Source organism: Microcaecilia unicolor, chromosome 13, assembly GCF_901765095.1.
Source record: "Microcaecilia unicolor chromosome 13, aMicUni1.1, whole genome shotgun sequence".
NCBI classification, from domain to species: Eukaryota; Metazoa; Chordata; class Amphibia; order Gymnophiona; family Siphonopidae; genus Microcaecilia; species Microcaecilia unicolor.
The window spans coordinates 50,438,436-50,462,060 of NC_044043.1; the positions used below are offsets into that span (position 1 = coordinate 50,438,436).

At 42.0% G+C, this 23,625-nt stretch overlaps 1 protein-coding gene across 4 annotated transcripts in view; it reads right to left on the minus strand.

The window, feature by feature from the left end:
* Nucleotides 1-74: 74 nt before the first annotated feature.
* The window catches only part of PRR11 (proline rich 11), a 50,741-nt gene continuing 27,190 nt past the window's right edge, over nucleotides 75-23,625 (minus strand). For all 4 annotated transcript variants that reach the window (XM_030222592.1, XM_030222593.1, XM_030222591.1 and 1 more), the window contains 5 exons: nucleotides 16,376-16,465; nucleotides 9,693-9,805; nucleotides 3,930-3,995; nucleotides 3,737-3,830; nucleotides 75-1,304 (listed from right to left, as the gene is read on the minus strand). In XM_030222592.1, coding sequence (XP_030078452.1) covers nucleotides 1,233-1,304; nucleotides 3,737-3,830; nucleotides 3,930-3,995; nucleotides 9,693-9,805; nucleotides 16,376-16,465 — 435 coding nt within the window. In that variant the 3' untranslated portion in view covers nucleotides 75-1,232. The remainder of the gene's footprint in view (nucleotides 1,305-3,736; nucleotides 3,831-3,929; nucleotides 3,996-9,692; nucleotides 9,806-16,375; nucleotides 16,466-23,625) is intronic.

Sequence of the window (23,625 nt, forward strand, 5' to 3'; positions counted from 1 at the left end):
AGTCATACATGGTTAAGGAAGTGTGGTTAAAACAGAAAGCTACAATATAAATTCACAATGAACATTCAGAACAAAATGATACATTTCACATTTGCTTAATTGTAAAAGTTTTAATACCTAAATACTGGTAATAGCATTAAAAAAAGTGTCCATTATTCATCTTTATTTATTGATTTATCTATGTTATCTTCACATCTGTAGATAGACAAAACTAAAAAAATGTTTTCTATAATCCAAATAATATAAAAACCACCTTTTCATTACTATTCGAGTTCTAAATTCTTGACTTGTTTACAAATGATACCCTGAAGTCTACGTGCAAAAAGCGAGAAACTTTCCATAATTTGTAGATGGTACACGAACATTTATTATAGACATCATCAACATCATCAATGGAGGTCTTGCTAGGGAGTCCTATCATTCCTGCTTATGTGTCAAAGGCAGTTCAAAAGCTTCAAATACATTATGAAATGTTTGTAAATTAGTCAAAAATATTCCTTTACTTAATATGTTAAAATAAGATTTGATTCATACAAAACTTAATTCAAAGTAGAAGACCTTTTTATATGAAATATCTTGCTGCTTAAGGCTGTACTTCTCAACCCAATCCTTGGGACACACCCAGCCACTCAGGTTTTCAGCCTATCCACAATGGTATATGGATGAGAGGGATTTCAGTGTACTGCCTCCTTAGTACACAGATCTATCACATGCATATTCATTGTGGATATCCTGAAAACCTGACTGGCTGGGTCTGCCCCAGGGATTGGGTTGAGAAGCACTGGCCTAAGGCCTCTTGTCATTTAACATACTACCAAAGGGGTGGACAACCTTGATCCTCAAGCATGCAAATAATCTCATGCATATTCTTTGGGGAAATCCTGAACCCCAACTGGGTTGTAGCCCTTAACGACTGAGGTTGTCTGCCCACTGTAGTACCACAAAGCAACAGAAAATTCAATTTACTTCCACTTGGTGCAAAACCCATTAATACCTTTACAAAACTAAAAATAAATAGTGTAAAAAAAAAGTTTAATTTCACTAAATGTTACTGGCAGTGATACTTATTACTTTTTTCCCCAATATAACAAAACCATTCTCTATTGTAAACATCTTTTTTAAACTGTAGATTTTACAGCTGCTTGTAACTGAGCCAATAGGATGAACTTGCTCATTAGTATTTCAGAAGTGCTGTAGCCCTTTGAGATCTCTGAAAATATTGCACCACTTTTTCATTTGCCTTCCTCAGCGCTTCTGTTTACAGTAACTAAATGAGATGGAGGGGGACTCTTTGGATGAGTTATCTGCAAAGGGAAAAAAAAAACAAAAAAACAAACCTTTATGATACTAGTTCCAATAAGGTTGAAACTTCACTAAACCAGATAACTAGTTTTAGTTAACCCTCTTCCCATGAAATTTGCATGAACAACCTTTCTTATAAATACCAGCCAACACCTTTTTGAATAACGTTCCCGACTGTATTATTTTCCTGGATTATTTCTGTATGATTTAAAAATGTCACTGCTTAAACCCTGACTCATCAGAAAATAGCTAAATAAGGTGTAGTGTTTATTATGGATATATTTTTTCAACCGTATTTCTACTGGAATATGTATTATATAACAAACAGCAGATTTAGAAGCCTTTTTACTAAATATTAAAACAGTTAACACATGTTAACTGCATGCTGTGTTAGGGAATGGGATAAGGGCAGAGAATGGGCATGGACTACACACTGCAGTTAACACATTTCACTCACTGCTCTTCACAAGCGTAAGTACATACACACAGTAAAGAGCTGTGAGGCTGCTGCAGAAAGCTACCATGGGCTTAATCATGCCATTACCAAGGGTTGAATGTCAGTTGTACATGCTGAGCAATACACAGAAGGATTAAATATGGGGGTTAACCTGCACAGAATACATGCCACCAGCTAATAACTGGTTAAATGAAGGTTCAATACTAACCGGCCATTGGCCAGCACATAAAGATAGGACCCCATAAACAGCCATCCTATGTATGCGCTAACCTTGCCCAGTTAGCGCTGAATATCAGATTCTAAGTGTGACCTACCCTTGCAATAACTGGCTCCCACCTATGTGCTTACCGGTTATCTCCGTTGAATATTCATGGTTGCTATCTCCTTCTGAATATTCGCAGATAGCTAGTTATATGCAATTTAACCAGTCTGCGGCCACTGCCAACTGGTTAAATTGCTTTGAATATTGGGCCTCAGGTGTTCAAACATCCACACGCAACTCTAACTCGAGCCTTTCTGCATCTGTCCCCTAAGCATTCTTTCAACAGTTAGCACCCAGTCTTTGCACTTACTACATGTTAATGCACCTTAACCGCAAAAATTAAGTGCAAAACTTCAATGCACTTTACTAAACAAGCCCCTTAGGGCCAGATGCACTAAACAATCGTTAGAGCCCTTCCCTTAGCGAATCGGTAAGGACTGGGCATGAATTAAGGAAAGGGAATGCAAATGAGCTGCTCGTTGTAGCTCACTTGCATTCTCTATTCCATCGTTAAACAGTCGGCCAATCGGCCGGTGGAGCATGCGCAGAGCAGCCAAGCGTTATGCTGGCTGCTCTGCGCATGCCAAATACGCCTCCCTGTGCCGCCGCGCCGCTCACCCCCTCCAATGTGGCTCGACAGTGCAATTGAGGACGCCCATCCCCCCCCCCAAAACGCCCATTTTGGCCGTCACCCCACCCCCCCCCCCGAAGACGCCGCGCTGCTCACCCCCTTCAATGCAGCTTGATCCAGAGACAGTGCAGTTGAGGATACCCATAAAAAAAAAAAAACGTCCATTTTGGCCGTCATTCCCCCCTACAATAATAAAAACGTCTTTTTTGGCAGTGCTTCACTCAGCTGAGAGACCTGGAAGTCCCTGAGCTAAACATGCTGCGATTGGCTCAGGGACTTCCAGGTCTCTCAGCTGAGTGAAAGACTGCCAAAAAAAAGACGTTTTTATTATTGCCGGGGAGGGGGGGGGGGGGGGGGGGGGAATGACGGCCAAAATGGACGTTTTTTTTTTTGGGTGGGCGTCCTCAACTGCACTGTCCTCTGGATTGACCCGCATCGGAGGGGGAGAGCAGCAGGGCGTCTTTGGGGGAGGGGGCGGTGAATGATGGCCAAAATGGACATTTTTTTTTTGGATGGGTGTCCTCAACTGCACTGTTGAGCCGCATCGGAGGGGGTGAGCGGTGCGGCGTCTTGGGGAGGGGGGATGAAGGCCAAAATAGACGTCTTTTTTGAAGCGGAGCGCTATTTTTGTTTTTTTGTTTTTGATGAGTGAAGGATGTCCCTAAAGGACGCGCCCCTGACGAGCACTTTTTCCCCCCGATTTTTTGTTTTTGTTACTTTTGTAGCAGTTTTTCAATCCCGTGCAGCCCCAACGAGAGGTACAGACCTCTCGTTAGATTTTCCAGTGTTAAGGCAATCGGAAAAGGTTAGTGCATCTCATTACAATAGGGTTTCTACACAATTTGCTCATCTGCATTCCGTTTTCGTTAGCTGCTACCGTTGTCGGGAAAAAAGTCTCTAGTGCATGCCAGGGTTTATTACTTGCTCGTTAAGTTTAGTGCATCTGGCCCTTAGTGACACCTTAATTGCTCTGAATCTCCTAAAATAATCTGAAGGATACTAGATAAAAGGATAGAAAGCAAGAAAGCCACAAAAGAAAAGTTTATCACAATTAAAAAAGGCTGTGAAAAGATTGAAGGATTGCCTGAAATTTGTGCTTTAGTGCCTGAGTCCTTATTGGAGATAATCCAGTCATATTCTCCTTGTTTCTGTCATACATAGGTGTCCCACCTGGGCTTCTGCAGAGGTGAACAAAAAACAAACAAACAAACAAACATTTAATATTATAAATACAGTGCCCCAGTTAAACAAAAATGAATTTAAAAAAATCACTTTACCTTACTACACTAACTTTCTTAAGATGTTTTCGAAGATCATGTGGACCTTTACTGGGCGTAGTTTTTCTATATTTGAAAAAGAACACACAATAAAAATTTTAAGTGTTTTAAAGTATAATAATAGAAATAACTCCACACATTCATTTCCTTCTGCCGTTCATCCCCATTGGTTATCTTGAAAAGCAATGGCCTACTTGATGATCCAAATCATAATAAAAAAAGAAAAAGGGCCAAGGGAGATTGTTTTTAAATACTTGTCCAGTAAATCTTTAGAGTCCAGAGTTAACCCTGTGACTCAGGTGGCAAGTGCACTGCCTTGCAGGTGGTCCCCAGTATTGGAGAGGGGGTGGGGGAAGGAATGTATTTTGTTTTTGCTGACCTACTTCCCATCCCCCTATTGTTTTTTGTATTTAGCATGTCCTTTTTACAGATAATGTACTCTTAAGTGCCTAGTTCTTCCTGGCCTGATCTCTAATTCTTCAAAGAGCTCCAATGTGGAGCAGGAAAGCAGCATCAGCTGTATTCTTTCATCTTCAAAATAAGACAGCCCCCACTGCAGCTGTGTTTCCCTCCTCAGTTGATGCTGTAAAAGATTTTGAAAAAAAGCCAGCGAGCAGCAGAATCTCTCCCCCTCTGCCTGCAATGTTGAAGGAAATATTCCAAGCTCCTTTCCCCCATCACTTGTACTGTAAGATACTACCAACTTCACTCCTGCCAAAAAGGTGGGGGGGGGGTGGGGGGGAAGAGATATGCCTTTATATTAGGGCACAAGTGATGTACAGAGAAGAGGAGCTTGGAATTTTTTTTTTTTTTTACTTGTTGCTTGACTTCCTCTTCCTGTGATCTTTTCTAGTTTATAAAGACTAACTATTTTTTCCTTGCCTTTTACCTACAGTTTTTGAGAACTATAGCAGACTCCTTTTCCATACTTTGCTATCAAAAGGGTTCACTGCCCTTAAAATATCTCCTTTCAGTTTTACCTACTGTTTTTCTACTTTTGTCAGAAGTCTTTGAAGTGTTCCACCATTCTGACACAGTTGGTTTTCCACCTGTGTCCTAATATTGACTTTTTATAAGCACTTTTTTCTGTGCCACAGCTATTTTGAGAGCTTTTTTCTTTTTTTGATTACTTGGTAGTATTGCTCTCTCTTTTGTGATATACTAATATTGAATTACACCATTGGGTGACCACTGGATGCCGGATCACCCACTGTATCATCAGAAACATTCTCCCGGTTCTTAAGCACCAGGTCCAGTATGGCCCCTTTCCATATGGGTTCCATTACTAGTTGCTGGAACAGTTTTCCCAGTAGAGAATCCAGATCTCCCTTGCTTCTAGATGACACTGCAGCAGGGGGTATCACAAACAATATGCAGTATATTGAAATCACCTATCAATAATACTTTCCCTTTCATAGCAATATTTGTCAGACTTCAATTAAATCATCTGCCTGTGAAGATGTCTGTATTGTCATCTTTAACATAGTGCCACTCCTTCTTTTCTTCCTACCCTGTCCTATAATATAGTCCAGAATAAACTGCATCTCAGTCACGGTTCTCTTTGTGCCACACATCTCTGATCATCACTAATCTGCCTCGGGTAACTGTGAATGAAGCCTTGCCACCACAACTGTTATCACTGCCACATTTGTTCATCTTTTCTTGAAGTAGTTAGAATATTTAGAATTTCAGGAGTTGTTTTGAAATGGTTCAATTCTTTTTTGTAGAATTGACAGTTATAGGCTTGTTAGGGTCTGATGTTTCAGCTAAGATGAATGTTTATTTTGGAGTGCCTCAGGTTTTTGCCCTTTCTGCTTTATCATTTAACATTAACTTGGCCCCTGCTTGTTTATGTTTAAGCATAAAGTATTGATTGTATGTTGATGATCTACAGGTTTTTCTTTTCCTATTACTGGACCACCTACTGAGATAATGGATTTTTTAGTCAATGAAGTCTTGGTAAGAGATATGCGTTACTTGGTTACTGTCATGGGATGCCTAGCACCCACCTGGGGTTAGCCCTGTGGCCACTTGGAGGGAGTTATCCCCACCACAACTCCAGTCCGCCTGCACCTGCTGCTAGTGCTCCACACTAGCACCCTCCCCCCACCCACTGACTGGGTCCCAACTGACTCTGGGCAAGTCTCCTGCTCTCAAATTATTCCCCAGTGATTTTTAGGACACTGGGACCACACTCCCAGGGGTCCCACAGTTCCCAGAAAGCACCCACAGACCCAAACCACCAGGATTCTTAGTCAGTCCAAGACATCAGAGCCAATAAACAATTATGTTTATTTTCATAAAAATATTGAACTATAAAAAAGCAGGTGGGAAAACAGATAACTGAATAAAGATCAATTATAAAACCAAACATTTTATCACTACCTGGATAGTGCATTGGAAGTACAAGAAATATAACTGCTCACAGGGCCTCTAAAAATGTCTCTCTTCCTCTCTACTTCCAAACTGAGACTAGGGAAAAAGCCAGTACATCCTGGCTGAATTTGAGCTTCTGGGCCAATCAGAGCTCAAAACAACACTTTTAAAACGTAGCTGGCCACATCACTGCAGGTTATTTCCTCTCTGTGTTAAACTAAAGAAGGAACAGTCATTTTTCCTGTAACAGCTTAACATAAAACATGCACTACCTGCTGGACAAATTACAGAAATACACTTCATGAAATATTCTTATAATTCAAATGCTGGAAAACCCACTATTTCACCACAATTACGTTAGGCTCTGTTGTCTTTGAAATCACGTCTCAAGAATATTGTTCAGTGTTCATTTATTTATTTTTTTTGAAAGCTTACAACCCTTCGTCTTCATAATTACTTTAGTCCAGCTAATTTTCACACAGTTGTGCAGTGCTATGTGAGGTGAAGGAAGCTATTAGGGCTAAAAGAAACACCTTCAGAAAATGGAAGAAGGAACCGTCTGAAAATAACAAGAAACAGCATAAGGAGTGTCAAAGCAAATGCAAGGCGCAGATTAAGAAGGCCAAGAGGGAGTATGAAAAAAAAGATAGCATTAGAGGCAAAAAAAAACATAGTAAAATTTTTTTTCGGTATATTAAAAGCAGGAAGCCGGCAAAAGAATCGGTTGGGCCGCTGGATGACCGAGGGGTAAAAGGGGCGATCAAGGAAGACAAAGACGTAGCAGAGAGACTGAATGAATTCTTTGCTTTGGTCTTCACCGAGGAAGATTTGGGTGGGATACCGGTGTCGGAAATGGTATTTCAAGCGGACGAGTCGGAGAAACTTACTGACTTCACGGTAAACCTGGAGGACGTAATGGGGCAGTTCGGCAAACTGAAGAGTAGCAAATCTCCTGGACCGGATGGTATTCATCCTAGAGTACTGATAGAACTGAAAAACGAGCTTGCGGAGCTACTGCTAGTGATATGCAACTTATCCTTAAAATCGAGCGTGGTACCGGAAGATTGGAAGGTGGCCAACGTAACGCCCATTTTTAAAAAAGGCTCCAGGGGAGATCCAGGAAATTATAGACCGGTGAGTCTGACGTCGGTGCCGGGGAAAATGGTAGAGGCTATTATTAAAAACAAAATTACAGAGCACATCCGAGGACATGGATTACTGAGACCAAGTCAGCATGGCTTTTGTGTGGGGAAATCTTGCCTGACCAATTTACTTCAATTCTTTGAAGGAGTGAACAAACATGTGGACAAAGGGGAGTCGGTTGATATTGTGTATCTGGATTTTCAAAAGGCGTTTGACAAGGTACCTCATGAAAGGCTACAGAGGAAATTGGAGGGTCATGGGATAGGAGGAAATGTCCTATTGTGGATTAAAAACTGGTTGAAGGATAGGAAACAGAGAGTGGGGTTAAATGGGCAGTATTCACAATGGAGAAGGGTAGTTAGTGGGGTTCCTCAGGGGTCCGTGCTAGGACCGCTGCTTTTTAATATATTTATAAATGATTTAGAGATGGGAGTAACTAGCGAGGTAATTAAATTTGCTGATGACACAAAGTTATTCAAAGTCGTTAAATCGTGACAGGATTGTGAAAATTACAAGAGGACCTTACGAGACTGGGAGACTGGGCGGCTAAATGGCAGATGATGTTTAATGTGAGCAAGTGCAAGGTGATGCATGTGGGAAAAAAGAACCCGAATTATAGCTACGTCATGCAAGGTTCCACGTTAGGAGTTACGGACCAAGAAAGGGATCTGGGTGTCGTCGTCGATAACACACTGAAACCTTCTGCTCAGTGTGCTGCTGCGGCTAAGAAAGCAAATAGAATGTTGGGTATTATTAGGAAAGGTATGGAAAACAGGTGTGAGGATGTTATAATGCCGTTGTATCGCTCCATGGTGCGACCGCACCTTGAGTATTGTGTTCAATTCTGGTCGCCGCATCTCAAGAAAGATATAGTAGAATTGGAAAAGGTGCAGCGAAGGGCGACTAAAATGATAGCGGGGATGGGACGACTTCCCTATGAAGAAAGACTAAGGAGGCTAGGGCTATACAGCTTGGAGAAGAGACGGCTGAGGGGAGACATGATAGAGGTATATAAAATAATGAGTGGAGTGGAACAGGTGGATGTGAAGCTTCTGTTCACGCTTTCCAAAAATACTAGGACTAGGGGGCATGCGATGAAACTACAGTGTAGTAAATTTAAAACAAATCAGAGAAAATTTTTCTTCACCCAACGTGTAATTAAACTCTGGAATTCGTTGCCGGAGAAAGTGGTGAAGGCGGTTAGCTTAGCAGAGTTTAAAAAGGGGTTGGACGGATTCCTAAAGGACAAGTCCATAAACCGCTACTAAACGGACTTAGAAAAATCCAAAATTCCAGGAATAACATGTATAGAATGTTTGTACGTTTGGGAAGCTTGCCAGGTGCCCTTGGCCTGGATTGGCCGCTGTCGTGGACAGGATGCTGGGCTCGATGGACCCTTGGTCTTTTCCCAGTATGGCATTACTTATGTACTTATGTATTAAGTTCATTATTGCAATGCCTTTTTTCTTGGACTCCTGAAACAGCTGCTTCGTGCATTGCAAATTGCTTAGAACGCAACTGCACATTTAATTTGTAATATCTCCCATTTGTATTTAATCAATCTTGATGAAGTTGCATTGGTTACCAATTATGTGGAGATTTACGATTCATCACGTAGAGCTTTATAAATTAAACAAGGTAGTCCATCATACATTGCTACCTCACTGAAAATTTACTGACCAGATAGAACTTTGCATTCTGCTAAGGGTGTTTTGGATAGTCTTTCCTTTCAACATATCAGTTTCTACATTATGGAATGTATTACCACAGCATTTACATTTCATACCCTCACTACTGTCTGTGAACAATTAAAAACTTCTCTTTTCCAGCAAGCTTTTCCTATGGGTTAGATAGTAAGCACAATCAAAAATGCACAATGGTATTTTGATAAATTACCACAAAATATCTGCTATATAAATTGTTGGGTACAACTTGACAGTTTATTTTTATTTGTAATATTTTAGGTTCTCTATATTTATTTTAGTTGCGATTGTCTTTCTAGTGGGTTTATTTTAAATGTTTATGTCTAGTTGTAAGCCGCCCAAATTTGTAGATGGGTGCAATATATACGATTTATAAATAAATCGGAATCGGAAATATAAAAAGAGCAGGTGGAAAAATATCATCTCCGGGGGGGGGGGGGGGGGGGGGGGGTGGAAAGTGAGGTGTATACTATATGAATAGATGAGGTATTACTTCTTTAAGTAGCCAAAAGAATAGTAGGAATACTGCATCACAGCTTACGTTAGAACTTCAGCAGCAAGTTTCTGGGGTAGTCGGAATCTTGTTTTTAGGCTTATTCCTTGGAGGTCGGCGACAGTGATGAGTGGACTATACCCATGTCTGGGTGATCCCATCTTCGAAACAAAAATTGTAACAGTATTTTACTAAAATTCTTTATCAATCAAGTAACAGTTTGTTATTTCAAGTAACTAGAACAATTCATTACCAAACTAGTATATTTCTAATTAAAATAGATTACACATCAGCTAAAGGTTGATGTGTAGAACAGTCACTTTTGATCCCCTCTTCGCCTTCAAATCACTCTCAAAAAGTGTCCAAAACAGGAAAGTTATATCCCCCACCTTGTATTGATATTTACACAAAGTTTGGTGCAACTAGAAGAGAAGGGGTGGAAGGGATGACAAAGGGTAAATTAGTTCTTATTTGCTAATTTTCTTTCCTTGAGTCCCTCCAGACCAGTCCAGACACTTAGGTTTAACTTGTCCTGCCAGCTTTTGAGTCACTACTATTGAGCTGTGATATCAAGAACCCCGTGCAGCCTCCCAGCCACTCAATATTTATCATCATAACAAAAGCAGAAGAGCTAAAGGCAATTAAAGGGGGGGGGAACCAAAACTCACCTAGGAATTAATGAACTGCTCAGAGAACTACTAAAAGCTTAAAGCCCTCTAGACTAAAGATTCAACAGGAATATTGAACTAGCCAAAATCAAAATCGTTTCTGCTTCAGAAGATAGAAAACAAACTGATAAATACATGTGGGTTCTGGACTGGTCTGGAGGACTCAAGAAAAGAAAAATATTCCCACTTCAGGCACAGGCAGCTCCTTGTGACTCTGGGCAAGTCACTTAACCCTCCATTGCCCCATGTAAGCCGCATTGAGCATGCCATGAGTGGGAAAAACGCGGGGTACAAATGTAACAAAAAAAAAAAAAAGTACCTTTCCTTATCTTGGACCAGTCAAGGTGCTTGGGATGTACCAAAGCAGTATTTACAGAGGATGGGGGGACACTGAAATTTCTACCACCAACACTTTGGCCCCAAGGGCCACATCACTTCAACCTTGAACATCCAATCTGTAGTGGCGGACAAAATAAACAAATAAACAAACAAATAAATACTTAGAGTTCCAGGTTGTTGCTTTGCAAGCTTTATGAGGAACTAAGGAATACTCTGCCCAGGAAGCAGACTGACTCCTTATAGAATGAGCTTTCAAAATTTCTGGGATGATTATGGAGAACAGACGCAGAAGCAATAGCCTCTAACACATCTAGCAATTGTTGCTTTTGATGCTACATCCCATTTACAGGCTCTACCAGAAACAGAATAAAATATCTAATTTCCTCGGTTCGCTTCAGGTACTTCAACGTGTCTCCCACATCCAAGTTTGTGCAAAGTAAATGTGCTACCCTCATTTTAAAGGGTCATGAAAAATAGGTAGAGTCTCTGATTCAGAGAAAAGACCACCACCACTTTGGGAAGGAATGATGGAACTCTAGGCCGACCAAAACAGATCCGAAATCCAGATTTGGGTTTCAACTGAAACTGACTCTCCTTGTCTACCACCAGTCAGTCATTCTCCCTCCCCACCCCCCCCTACCCCCCGGGTGGGTCTTCCCAGACCATCTGACCCAAACCTCTCTGCCTCCCACCATCCAAAAGGTCCTTCCTGGGCCTACTTTTAAATGGCATGGTGATCTAGTGGCGGCTTCTTGATAAGAGCGATTCCCAGTCACTCTTACCCTGCAGGTTCCTCAGCCAAAATGGCTGCCAGGACTGCCTGTGGCAGTCTCATGAGGCTACTGCTGTTCAGCTTGGAGAAGAGACGGCTGAGGGGAGACATGATAGCGGTATATAAAATAATGAGTGGAGTGGAACAGGTGGATGTGAAGCGTTTGTTCACGCTTTCCAAAAATACTAGGACTAGGGGGCATGCGATGAAACTACAGTGTAGTAAATTTAAAACAAATCAGAGCAAAATTTTCTTCACCCAACGCATAATTAAACTCTGGAATTCGATGCCGGTGAACGTGGTGAAGGCGGTTAGCTTGGCAGAGTTTAAAAAGGGGTTAGACGGTTTCCTAAAGGACAAGTCCATAAACCATTACTAAATGGACTTGGGAAAAATCCACAATTCCAGGAATAACATGTATAGAATGTTTGTACGTTTGGGAAGCTCGCCAGGTGCCCTTGGCCTGGATTGGCCGATGTCGTGGACAGGATACTAGGCTTGATGGACCCTTGGTCTTTTCCCAGTGTGGCATTACTTATATACTTATCTTGGGACTGTAAGCAGTACACTCCTGCTTATGCTGCTTCCAGTCCAAAAAGGGCCATCGAGGGACTTGCGAGGAAGTAGGGGTAAGAGTGACTGGGGATTGCTCTTTCCCAAGAAGAAACCAATAGACCACCAGGTCATTTAAAGCAAAGGTATGTCTAGGGAGGGTAGGTGGCCCTATTCCAGGGTGGGAGAGGTGTGGCAATGGCAGCAGCTGGCCCAGGAGGACCTGCGAGGTGCTGTCTTCTGTTTTGATTCTGACAGAAACCCAGAGACATATTTGGCTGCGGATTCAGTTTTGGTCAGCCTTTAGATGGAACCAGCTTAAAGCACCACTTTTTTCTTGCTAAAGACCCAAAAAGGCTCTCTACAGGACAAGCCTTTAATTCTAGATTCGCCTTGCCAAATAAATGGGTACAAGAAAAAGGTATCATCCTTAAGACCAGGATCATCTTAGCCACTTTGGAGCAATCAACACTAAAAGTCCCCAATGCTTCTCTATCATTTAAATGACTGCCTATGAGCGGCTGCAGCGGAAATACATACAGAAGACCCAGTCGCGCCATGGTTACATTAAGGCATCTATTCTTTGCCTTCCAATCCTCTCCCTAACTGAAAGAATGTAACCTTCGCATTCTGGCCTGTTGCCATCAGATCCACGATCAGATAACTCCCCATAGTATAGCACTGTTATCCTCTGCTAAACTCCATTCTCCTGAATACACCGAAATTCCTGCTGGAAGTAATCCACCTAGATATTTTGGGTTCCGGCCACATATACAGTCAAGATATTTCTAGCTTCTCCTCCGTCCAATCCATCATCTGCATCTTTTCTACTACCCGCAGACTTCTTGTTCCTCTGTTTGTTGACACTACTGCCATTGTGTTGGACAGAATCCTTACAACTTTGTTTTGAAGTAGCTGGCAAAAATCCAGGAGAGCTAAGCAAATCACCCAGATGGTTCAATGAGGACCAAATTGACCTTGTTCCCATTTGTCAAGGCAATGTATCCCCCAGCCTCTGAGACGTGCATCCATTATTACAAGGATCCAATTCAGGGTTTCCAAACTCTTTCCTTTGGACAAATTGTTGCTACATAACCCACAGTGCAGACTGTGACCTGTAGTGCTACCGGTAATACAAGGTGGAATTCTTGACTCTGGAGACCACTGAGAGAGAACAGACCTTGGCAAAGTTCTAATGTGCATCCTGGCCCACAGTGCTAACTCTAAAGTCACAGCCATCAATCCCAACACTTGAAGGTAGTGCAAAAGTGTTTCACATCGGAGATTGTAGTTTTTTTCCTTCTCACTGCAGGAAGAAGCACCGCTTTGGAGAGTTTTGAACTTTTCCCCCATATAATCTAGCCTTGGGGGTGGGGTAAGGTTGTCTCATAGAAACTGACAGCCTATCCAACTCTTGTAAGAAGTGCACCACATTCTTTGTGAATGTTTCACGTCTCTGGAACAACTTCACTCTTATTAGCAAGAGGTCTAAATAAGGGCAGACCAAAATTCCCTCTTTGCATAAGGTGACTGCCATCAGCATCATCACCTTTGTAAACATACACGGTACTGTGGCTAGTCCGAAAGGTAGCGCACAAAACTGGAAATGCTGTCCCTAGATTGTGAACCTCAGGTAACCTTGATGAGACTTCCTTATGGGAATCAATAAGTAAACTTTTGTTAAATCTAAAGTTGTAAGAAACTCCTTGCTGCACTGCCACAAATCACTGATCTTAAAGTTTCCATTTGAAAACTTGAAACCCCGAGAAATTTTATGACCACCTTTCGAGATGGAGAATCAGAGGGTATCTTCTTTCTTTTGAAACTTCAAAATAAATTGATTAATGTCCTGTTCGCTCTTCAGCAGGTGGAAATGGAACCACCATTTCTAAAAAAAACGGAGTAACCTGAAAAAGGTTTGTCGGACTGCTGTCATTTTTAGGTGAGGAACAGAGCGATTCCAGAAATACCATGGAAAGAGGCCAAGAAAACTCCAGAGCACAACTGTCTGAATAACTTCTAGTAACCAAAAATCTGTGGTTATCTAGGCCCACCTCTGGTAAAAATTACTTTAGTAGATCTTCTACAGAAGGCACCAAACAGATGGCCTGTCAAACCTTCACTGTGAACTCTTGGCAGTCCCCAGTGTTCCTGCAGAGAAATCTCAGCCTTCTATATAGCTATCTCCGGACCTCCGAAAGGCAATCTACTGTGCTGATTTGAACTCACTCTTCCCAGACCTATATCTCCTGGACTCTCTAAAGTGGCCTTGAGCTAAAATGCCTCTAAAAGGTGGTTTGGGATGATCTTCTGGAAGCCTAAGAACCTTGAAAGGATTAACCAAGTTTTCTAAATCCTCACCAAAAACCACACCTCTTAAAGGGTAATTTACTGAGACATGTTTTAAAGTGTCTGCAGACAAATCTTTGAGCAGAGATCACACTAAGCAACTATATTTTTTGCAGAAGCTCTGATTAAATCCTATACCGCTAAATAGGGATATAACACCTAGGACCTTATGTATTTATTTATATTTTAGGGTGGCCAGAAAACCCCTCTAGGCTGCTACTGCCTTCATTTTTTTTTTTTTAGTTAAACATGGCTGACAAAGGAAATTGGAAATAAAAGTCCTACCAGCCCACGAGAGGTGGAATGGGGAACAGCAACTGGCTAATGGGTTTGCATAGGGTTCTTAAGTGAATATATAATAGCTCTTTAGTTCTCATTTCTCTGCCTGCTGGAAAGACTGCACAAACCCGAGTGTCTGGACTGGTCTGGTGGGACGATAAGGGACTGCAACACATTTAAATTTATTAGAGATGCCTATGAAATCATACTGAACTGAGGCTAAAATGCCAAGCAACAAAAGTTTCAATAAAATGATACACAAATTACATTGTAATTGTGTTCTGTACAATTATATTTGTAAAGAGCAGTCTTACATACTTTTATTTTTATTACTACTCCGAGTCCAATGGTTTGTACTTTGTCTACAGGCAACAAATTTGAATGGGAAAAAGTAATGTAATAAATGAAAAAAAAAACACGGAGAATAAGAATTCCATCATTTAAGATTAAAAAGTTTGTAAATGCACATTCTGTAAGCCACCGGATCTCCAGCCCTCCCTGAACCTGGGGGGGCAGGATGGTCGGGCGGACCTCCAGCCCCCATTGCTTGGGGCAGGGATAGTCAGGGCCTGGTGGTCACATGGACCTCCAGCCCCTGTGTTTGACAGATAGAGCACAACTTTAAAAGGGCCCCCCTTGGGTTTTTTTTTTGTGCCAGCTGTAGGCTGCAGTGCTGTGAGGACACACACACACACACATATACACACTCTCATTCTCTGACTCTCTCTGAACTGTCTCTCACACTCTCTCTTTCAGACAGACACACACACATATTTCATTACACTTTTCACAACAAATATGTCGCCAGTTTTAACGGGCTTTACGGCTTGTGAATCATAAAAAAGGTCTATGCAATTGCAAAAAGCAGTGTATATAATAATTCAGGATTTATAATCTGGACAATAAGACATTCAGATCCATGAAGAAAATCTATAATGAATTAAATATCAATTGCCAACTTTTCCTGTCTTTGGCATATAAATCCAGTATGGATTAACTCAAACTTTTCCCCTGAGCTATAGCTGCATAAGATAACCAGAACTAACTTGTTCGTTGGCCTAGTGTCAAAAGGGAGGCTGCGCCATTATTGTGGAGTAACAGAGTACTTTTGCTGTGGTGCTTTCTAAGCATATCTCACAGATCTTGATGACATACATCTCCATCTGCGATGGCAGAAGAGATCTTAAGGAATAACACATAAAATGTATCTTGCCCAATTTTAGTACAACAAAAGTATCTGAAAAATTAGATATGGAATCCTACTGTTAACCAGTACAAAACAAAAAAGCAAAGAAATATTACATTCTTTACTTTTAAACCCTCCAATCTTGTTGAGATGTTCCAATTAATCTGCGGTCTGTTCAATTATTTCTTAGCCAGCCAGACTTGGCTACTGTAATGCATTTTTCACCGGGCTATAAACCACTGTCAAACCTTTAGGATTAGAGTAGGGTCTGATCTTTAATTATTCATAATCGAGCAAGAGAAAGTTTTTGATCCAGTCCTGTTGGCCTATCCAAAAGTATCTCCGTTTCCTAACATCACTGATGTGCTTTCAAGAGGGCACCGCTTGATATATAGGCATTCTTCCCTGTTCCTGCTACTTTACTGGAAAAATAAATTAACATCTGCAAATATAAACAGCCCAAAAACTCAAGTTTGTCCTATAGAAAAAGGTCAAAAGATTTCTACAAATTCATTGTATAATCTAGTGTTCTGTAGTTTTGTTTCTAGCCCCAAATAGGAATCCACCAATTTAAAAATGACATTACCTTTGCTTTATCTGTATTTGTCTTTTTTAGCTTCACATTCAGAATATCTTTGAGCGTTATTTGCACTGGCCTTGTTTTCAAGGGTGCTTCCTAAAAACAAACACATCCATGTGTCAGTTAGAATGAACACATCCAAGAGTATCACAAACTTGAAAGGAAAAAATTTGCACTGAATGTCGACCATTTCTAAAATCAACTCTGCCCACCGAGTTAGATGCTATTTCTCTGCCTGTTTTTCCTGTTACAGCCTGAAAAGTATTTATTTCAATGTGCTCTATTCTAAGAACAACTATGAAAAATAACGTTTTATACAAAATATTTTCCCTATTTTATTACACAAAACTTTAGAAACTAATCATCCAAGGAAGAAGAAACACACTGCTTTCCTGTTGGATATTGGACTGCATCCATTTGGAGACAGGAGTACCAATTCTGTTGATGTCATAGGCAAGAACTGCTAAGAAGATACCCTATGTTTTTTTTTTTTGTTTGTTTTGTCCAGATAGCACAAGAGGGCACAAATATTGAAGGTGTAGAGCTGCCGAACATTGTTCAGGAAAGAAAGGTAAAAATTATGGACTAATTTAAATAGTTGGCAAGTAATGTGTCTGCAATAAATTAATTGTCAAACTGTGATGGTTTAATGGTGGAAAAGACTTCAGATGCTTGTGAACTTCCCCAAGACTTAGAAGTGTATTCAGCAGCAAGTACCATACGATTGTTGAAGTAATTATTTATGGGACTAATTTAAATGAAAATTTGGAGACATTTAGGGAGGAGTTTAGTCCATTATACACCCTTCAAGCATTAGGATGGAACTGCAAAAGTTCACTAACTTGTTGGGCAGAAATAAAGAAAAAATTAGATCTTATATACTAACTAGTAAAAAAGGCCCGTTTCTGTAGGCAAGGAAACGGGCCTTAGGCAGGCAATTTCCCCCCCCCCCCCCCCCCGTGCTACGGCCCCCTCGAACCCACCCCCTCCCGCAAACCTATCCCCCCCCCCGCCGGAACGCCGAAAACTGCCGCCACCGTTGTTGTGCTACCTTCCCTTCCCATAGGTTGTTCAATCATCTTCTTAGAAAGTTTAACTCCATGCTTCTGACGTCAGACGCACGGTGTTAAACTTTCTAAGAAGATGATTGAACAACCTACGGGAAGGGAAGGTAGCACAACAACGGCGGCGGCAGTTTTTGGCGTTCCGGCGGGGGGATCGACAGGTTCGCGGGAGGAGGTGGGTGACAGCTGATTCCGAGGCAGTAGGAGGAGTAGAGAAACACGCTGCGCGTGTTTCCCTACTCCTCCCCTTGCCTTGGAATCAGCTGTGTTGACGTCAGTGACGTCCGTGCGTGTCTGCCTCGCAGACTACTTGCAGCCAGGAAGCCACGGTCCCAAGCATGGAACGTTGGAGGTGAGAATTATTATCTAGGATATTCTTTCATTGAATCCCTCCAGACCAGACCTGTCCAGTCCAGATGTGTGGATTTACACTCTTATCAGCAGATGGAGACTGAAAACCACTAGCTTGCTCTACATAAGGACCTGTGTAGCCCACAGCCAGCAAGTATTTCTTTAACAAAGCAGACTATCAGGAACACCTCCCCATGAAAGGAACAAGAGAGCAATGAAACCACAGGAAATCAAACCTTAATTTGTCCCACAGATGCAAACCAGGTTGAATAGCAAAAAAAAGATTTTCTATCAAGCAACTCTTCTCCTATACACTACGCACATATGCAACAACCCAGACCTACACACAGGCCTGCATGATGCAGATCCCAAAAGGTTGGGTTCTGGACTCGGAGGGAGATGAGGGAAACATTTTTCTCCTTCATCCCTCCAGACGTCTAGACTTGTGGGAAGTACCAAAACAGTAACTAATGAAGGTGTGCACTGATAGTCCTGCTTGCAACACATGAAGAGAAGAGCTAGAGGCTGTCCAGAGATGGCTGTACCCTCTACATATTGATGAGCACTAATTGCACTAATGTGAACCAACTTGGAGAGGTGCAGAATGTATTCAAGCAGGGTCTGTATATAGCAGCAAATAGGATCACCAGATAGCAAGCCTCCTCCATTTGAAAGAGTAACACCTCTTAGTGGAGTCTTTTCTGGAAGCCAGCGAGCCCCTGAATTCACCCTCAGGAAGATGCAAGGAAGCAAATTCTAAGCTTTTAACATCTAAGCTGTGAGGGCCAGAGACCGGAGGTTGGGATGTAGAAGAGATGAGGGTTGGAAAACACTCCATGGTTCTTCGGAGGATAACTACAGAAGAAGGAATTAGATCTGCCAGGGCCAGTAGAGATAAAACAAAAAGGAGGTAAAATCCTCACGGAACCTTGAGATATAAAAACAAAAAGTGAGGAGAGTGGACGAGGATACCAATTAGTTTGTTTATTCACATAAAAAAATAACGTGATTAACATTAAAAATGACCCGACACGGCAGTGTTTTGGCCCGAAGGCCTGCCTCAGGGGTCTTTAAAACCTCAGAGAGTATGGCTTGAGATATGTACTCCAAGGAAAATAATAAGAAGGAACTTTCTTGGGTCTCCTCTCTTTTTAAAAAAAAAAAAATATATATATATATTTTTTTTATTTGTAAGAAGTCTTTATTATGCAATTCAAAATACAGATTTGCTTTGATACAATAAGAATGATGCACCTGTCCACAAATCTTACATAAACATAGGTAAAGCCAGTACACTTTTCGTATACAACTGTAACATTCAACTCCAAACCTCAGTAGACTTCAAAAATTTTTCTTAAACTTTTCAATATTTGCTAATTATCCCACCTGTGTCCTACCCGCCCCCCCCCCCTTCCCCCTTTCCCCCTTCCCTCCCTCCCATTTAATTTAGCGATGTAACTGTACAGGCTGCTATCATTATAACATCACACTACAGAGTTTGCATAGTGATCAGAAAAATGTTTCCATATCGATTGCCATTTATTCATCTGGCGTTTTCTTACAGCTATCAACCTCTCCATCTCACACACATAGCTCAATTTGTTATGCCATTTTTTGATTGGCGGGACCCCTATCTGTTTCCAATGGGAAGCTATGGTGACTCTAGCAGCCCCCAGAGCCTGTTGCACCAAGATTTGTTGGGGCTTCTTTAGGCCTGGAGGTTTTACTGAGAAGAGAAAGAGCTCAGGAGTCCACGGAATGGAACATCCCACCCACTGCTGTAACCGAGCATGAACTGACTTCCAAAATGCCCGAACTTTTACACATCTCCACCACACATGGCCCATATTCCCTCTTTGTCCGCATCCCCTCCAGCACAGTCCGGAAGAATCCGGAAATATGCGCTGAAGGCGATCCGGAGTGAGGTACCATCTGTATAATACTTTCATTGCATTTTCTTTAAATGGGACATGGCTATACACTCCGGCCACATGTCTCTCTATTCTCTCCCACTCAGTCTCCCCCAGGGCCATTCCAGTCTCTTTCTCCCAACTCTTCCTATGTAGAGTATAGCTAGATACTTGTGCAGCAATACTGTGATATAATCGACTGATCAATCCCCGTGAGAAGGCAAATTTCTCACATATGTCTTCTAGGCACAGCCGTTCCCTTTTTATGACCTTACGTACAGCCTCGGTTTTAAGGAAATGGGCTAATTGACAATAGGCAAATTCATCCCCATCCTCTATGAAGTACTTGGTCTTCAGAGTCTCAAACAGGATCAGAGAATCCTCCTCAAACATCTGACCCCAATTGCTCAGGCCCTCCATATGCCACCGCTGAAAAGCCCCCGTTTCGTTCCCAGGTAAAAACATGGGATTAAATGCTATAGGGGCCATACGTGTTAGTATACAACGCCCTTTTGGAAACATGCTATCCCAATAGTGGAGAGTGACACATATGGACGGACACATACCCTCCCTCAGCACTCTGAAAGGCTTAGGAAGCCACATAAGCGATCCTAAGGGCCTCGTCCCCAAGGAATGTTGTTCAATATGCACCCATTGTCTATCAGGGTAATTTTGATACCATTCAATCGCAGCTTTCCCCTGAGCGGCCCTGTAATACCACAGAAGATTCGGGACACCCAATCCTCCCTTTCTCCTAACCTGATAGAGTAACTGGCGTGCTAAACGCGGACGTTTACCCGCCCAGACGAATCGCATAATAGAATCTTGCATGGATGCAAGGAGTCGCCTGGGCAGCATTACAGGTAGCGCTTGAAATAGATATAACAGACGGGGTAACACGTTCATCTTAACAATGGCTATCCGTCCGAACCACGAAACCTCCTGATCTCCCCAACGCTCTAGGTCTAGCTTGATGGTGCGGGTCAGCCCTTTATAGTTGGCCTCGGTTAGTTCAGATAGATTGGAAGTAATATTTACCCCCAGGTATTTAATGTACATAAGTACATAAGTAGTGCCATACTGGGAAAGACCAAAGGTCCATCTAGCCCAGCATCCTGTCACCGACAGTGGCCAATCCAGGTCAAGGGCACCTGGCACGCTCCCCAAACGTAAAAACATTCCAGACAAGTTATACCTAAAATGAGGAATTTTTCCAGTCCATTTAATAGCGGTCTATGGACTTGTCCTTTAGGAATCTATCTAACCCCTTTTTAAACTCCGTCAAGCTAACCGCCCGTACCACGTTCTCCGGCAATGAATTCCAGAGTCTAATTACACGTTGGGTGAAGAAAATTTTCTCCGATTCGTTTTAAATTTACCACACTGTAGCTTCAACTCATGCCCTCTAGTCCTAGTATTTTTGGATAGCGTGAACAGTCGCTTCACATCCACCCGATCCATTCCACTCATTATTTTATACACTTCTATCATATCTCCCCTCAGCCGTCTCTTCTCCAAGCTGAAAAGCCCTAGCCTTCTCAGCCTCTCTTCATAGGAAAGTAGTCCCATCCCCACTATCATTTTCGTCGCCCTTCGCTGTACCTTTTCCAATTCTACTATATCTTTTTTGAGATACGGAGACCAGTACTGAACACAATACTCCAGGTGCGGTCGCACCATGGAGCGATACAACGGCATTATAACATCCGCACACCTGGACTCCATACCCTTCTTAATAACACCCAACATTCTATTCGCTTTCCTAGCCGCAGCAGCACACTGAGCAGAAGGTTTCAGCGTATCATCGACGACGACACCCAGATCCCTTTCTTGATCCGTAACTCCTAACGCGGAACCTTGCAAGACGTAGCTATAATTCGGGTTCCTCTTACCCACATGCATCACTTTGCACTTGTCAACATTGAACTTCATCTGCCACTTGCACGCCCATTCTCCCAGTCTCGCAAGGTCCTCCTGTAATCGTTCACATTCCTCCTGCGACTTGACGACCCTGAATAATTTTGTGTCATCGGCGAATTTAATTACCTCACTAGTTATTCCCATCTCTAGGTCATTTATAAATACATTAAAAAGCAACGGACCCAGCACAGACCCCTGCGGGACCCCACTAACTACCCTCCTCCACTGAGAATACTGGCCACGCAATCCTACTCTCTGCTTCCTATCTTTCAACCAGTTCTTAATCCATAATAATACCCTACCTCCGATTCCATGACTCTGCAATTTCTTCAGGAGTCTTTCGTGCGGCACTTTGTCAAACGCCTTCTGAAAATCCAGATATACAATATCAACCGGCTCCCCATTGTCCACATGTTTGCTTACCCCCTCAAAAAAAATGCATTAGATTGGTGAGGCAAGACTTCCCTTCACTAAATCCGTGCTGACTTTGTCTCATCAGTCCATGTTTTTGTATATGCTCTGCAATTTTATTCTTAATAATAGCCTCCACCATCTTGCCCGGCACCGACGTCAGACTCACCGGTCTATAATTTCCCGGATCTCCTCTGGAACCTTTCTTAAAAATCGGAGTAACATTGGCTACCCTCCAGTCTTCCGGTATTACACTCGATTTTAGGGACAGATTGCATATTTCTAACAGTAGCTCCGCAAGTTCATTTTTTAGTTCTATTAATACTCTGGGATGAATACCATCAGGTCCCGGTGATTTACTACTCTTCAGCTTGCTGAACTGACCCATTACATCCTCCAAGGTTACAGAGAATTTGTTTAGTTTCTCCGACTCCCCCGCTTCAAATATTCTTTCCGGCACCGGTGTCCCCCCCAAATCCTCCTCGGTGAAGACCGAAGCAAAGAATTCATTTAATTTCTCCGCTACGGCTTTGTCCTCCTTGATCGCCCCTTTAACACCATTTTCGTCCAGCGGCCCAACCGACTCTTTGGCCGGTTTCCTGCTTTTAATGTATCTAAAAAAGTTTTTACTATGTATTTTTGCTTCCAACGCTAATTTCTTCTCAAAGTCCTTTTTTGCCCTCCTTATCTCCGCTTTGCATTTGGCTTGGCATTCCTTATGATCTATCCTGTTACTTTCAGTTGGTTCTCTTCTCCACTTTCTGAAGGATTGTTTTTTGGCTCTAATGATTTCCTTTATCTTACTGTTTAGCCACGCCGGCTGACGTTTAGTCTTTTTTCCCTTTTTTCTAATACGTGGAATATATTTGTCCTGAACCTCCAGGATGGTGTTTTTAAACAGCATCCACGCCTGATGCAAGTTTTTTACTCTGCGAGCTGCTCCTTTCAGTCTTTTTTTCACCATTTTTTCTCATTTTGTCGTAATCACCTTTTCTATAGTTAAACGCTAGCGTACTTGATTTCCTAGTTTCACTTCCTTCAATGCCAATATCAAAACCGATCATATTATGATCACTGTTATCAAGCGGCCCTCGTATCGTTACCCCCTGCACTAGATCATGAGCACCACTAAGGACTAAGTCTAGTATTTTTCCTTCTCTTGTCGGCTCCTGAACTAGCTGTTCCATGAAGCTGTCCTTGATTTCATCAAGAAATCTTATGTCCCTTGCGTGTACAGATGTTACATTACCCCAGTCTATATGCGGGTAATTGAAATCCCCCATTATTATTGTGTTGCCCAGTTTGTTCGCGTCCCTGATTTCCTTTAACATTTCCGCATCCGTCTGTTCGTCCTGGCCAGGCGGACGGTAGTACACTCCTATCACTATCCTTTTCCCCTTTGCACATGGAATTTCAATCCACAGTGATTCCAAGGAGTGTTTTGCTTCCTGCAGAATTTTCAATCTATTTGATTCAAGGCTCTCATTAATATACAATGTGTTTTGTAGCCCACCGGAACTGATGTTGTGCCTTCAAGGTCTCTACTATGTCCTCTGGAAGTGAAACATTCAAAGCCTCCGACTTTGTCATATTGACTTTG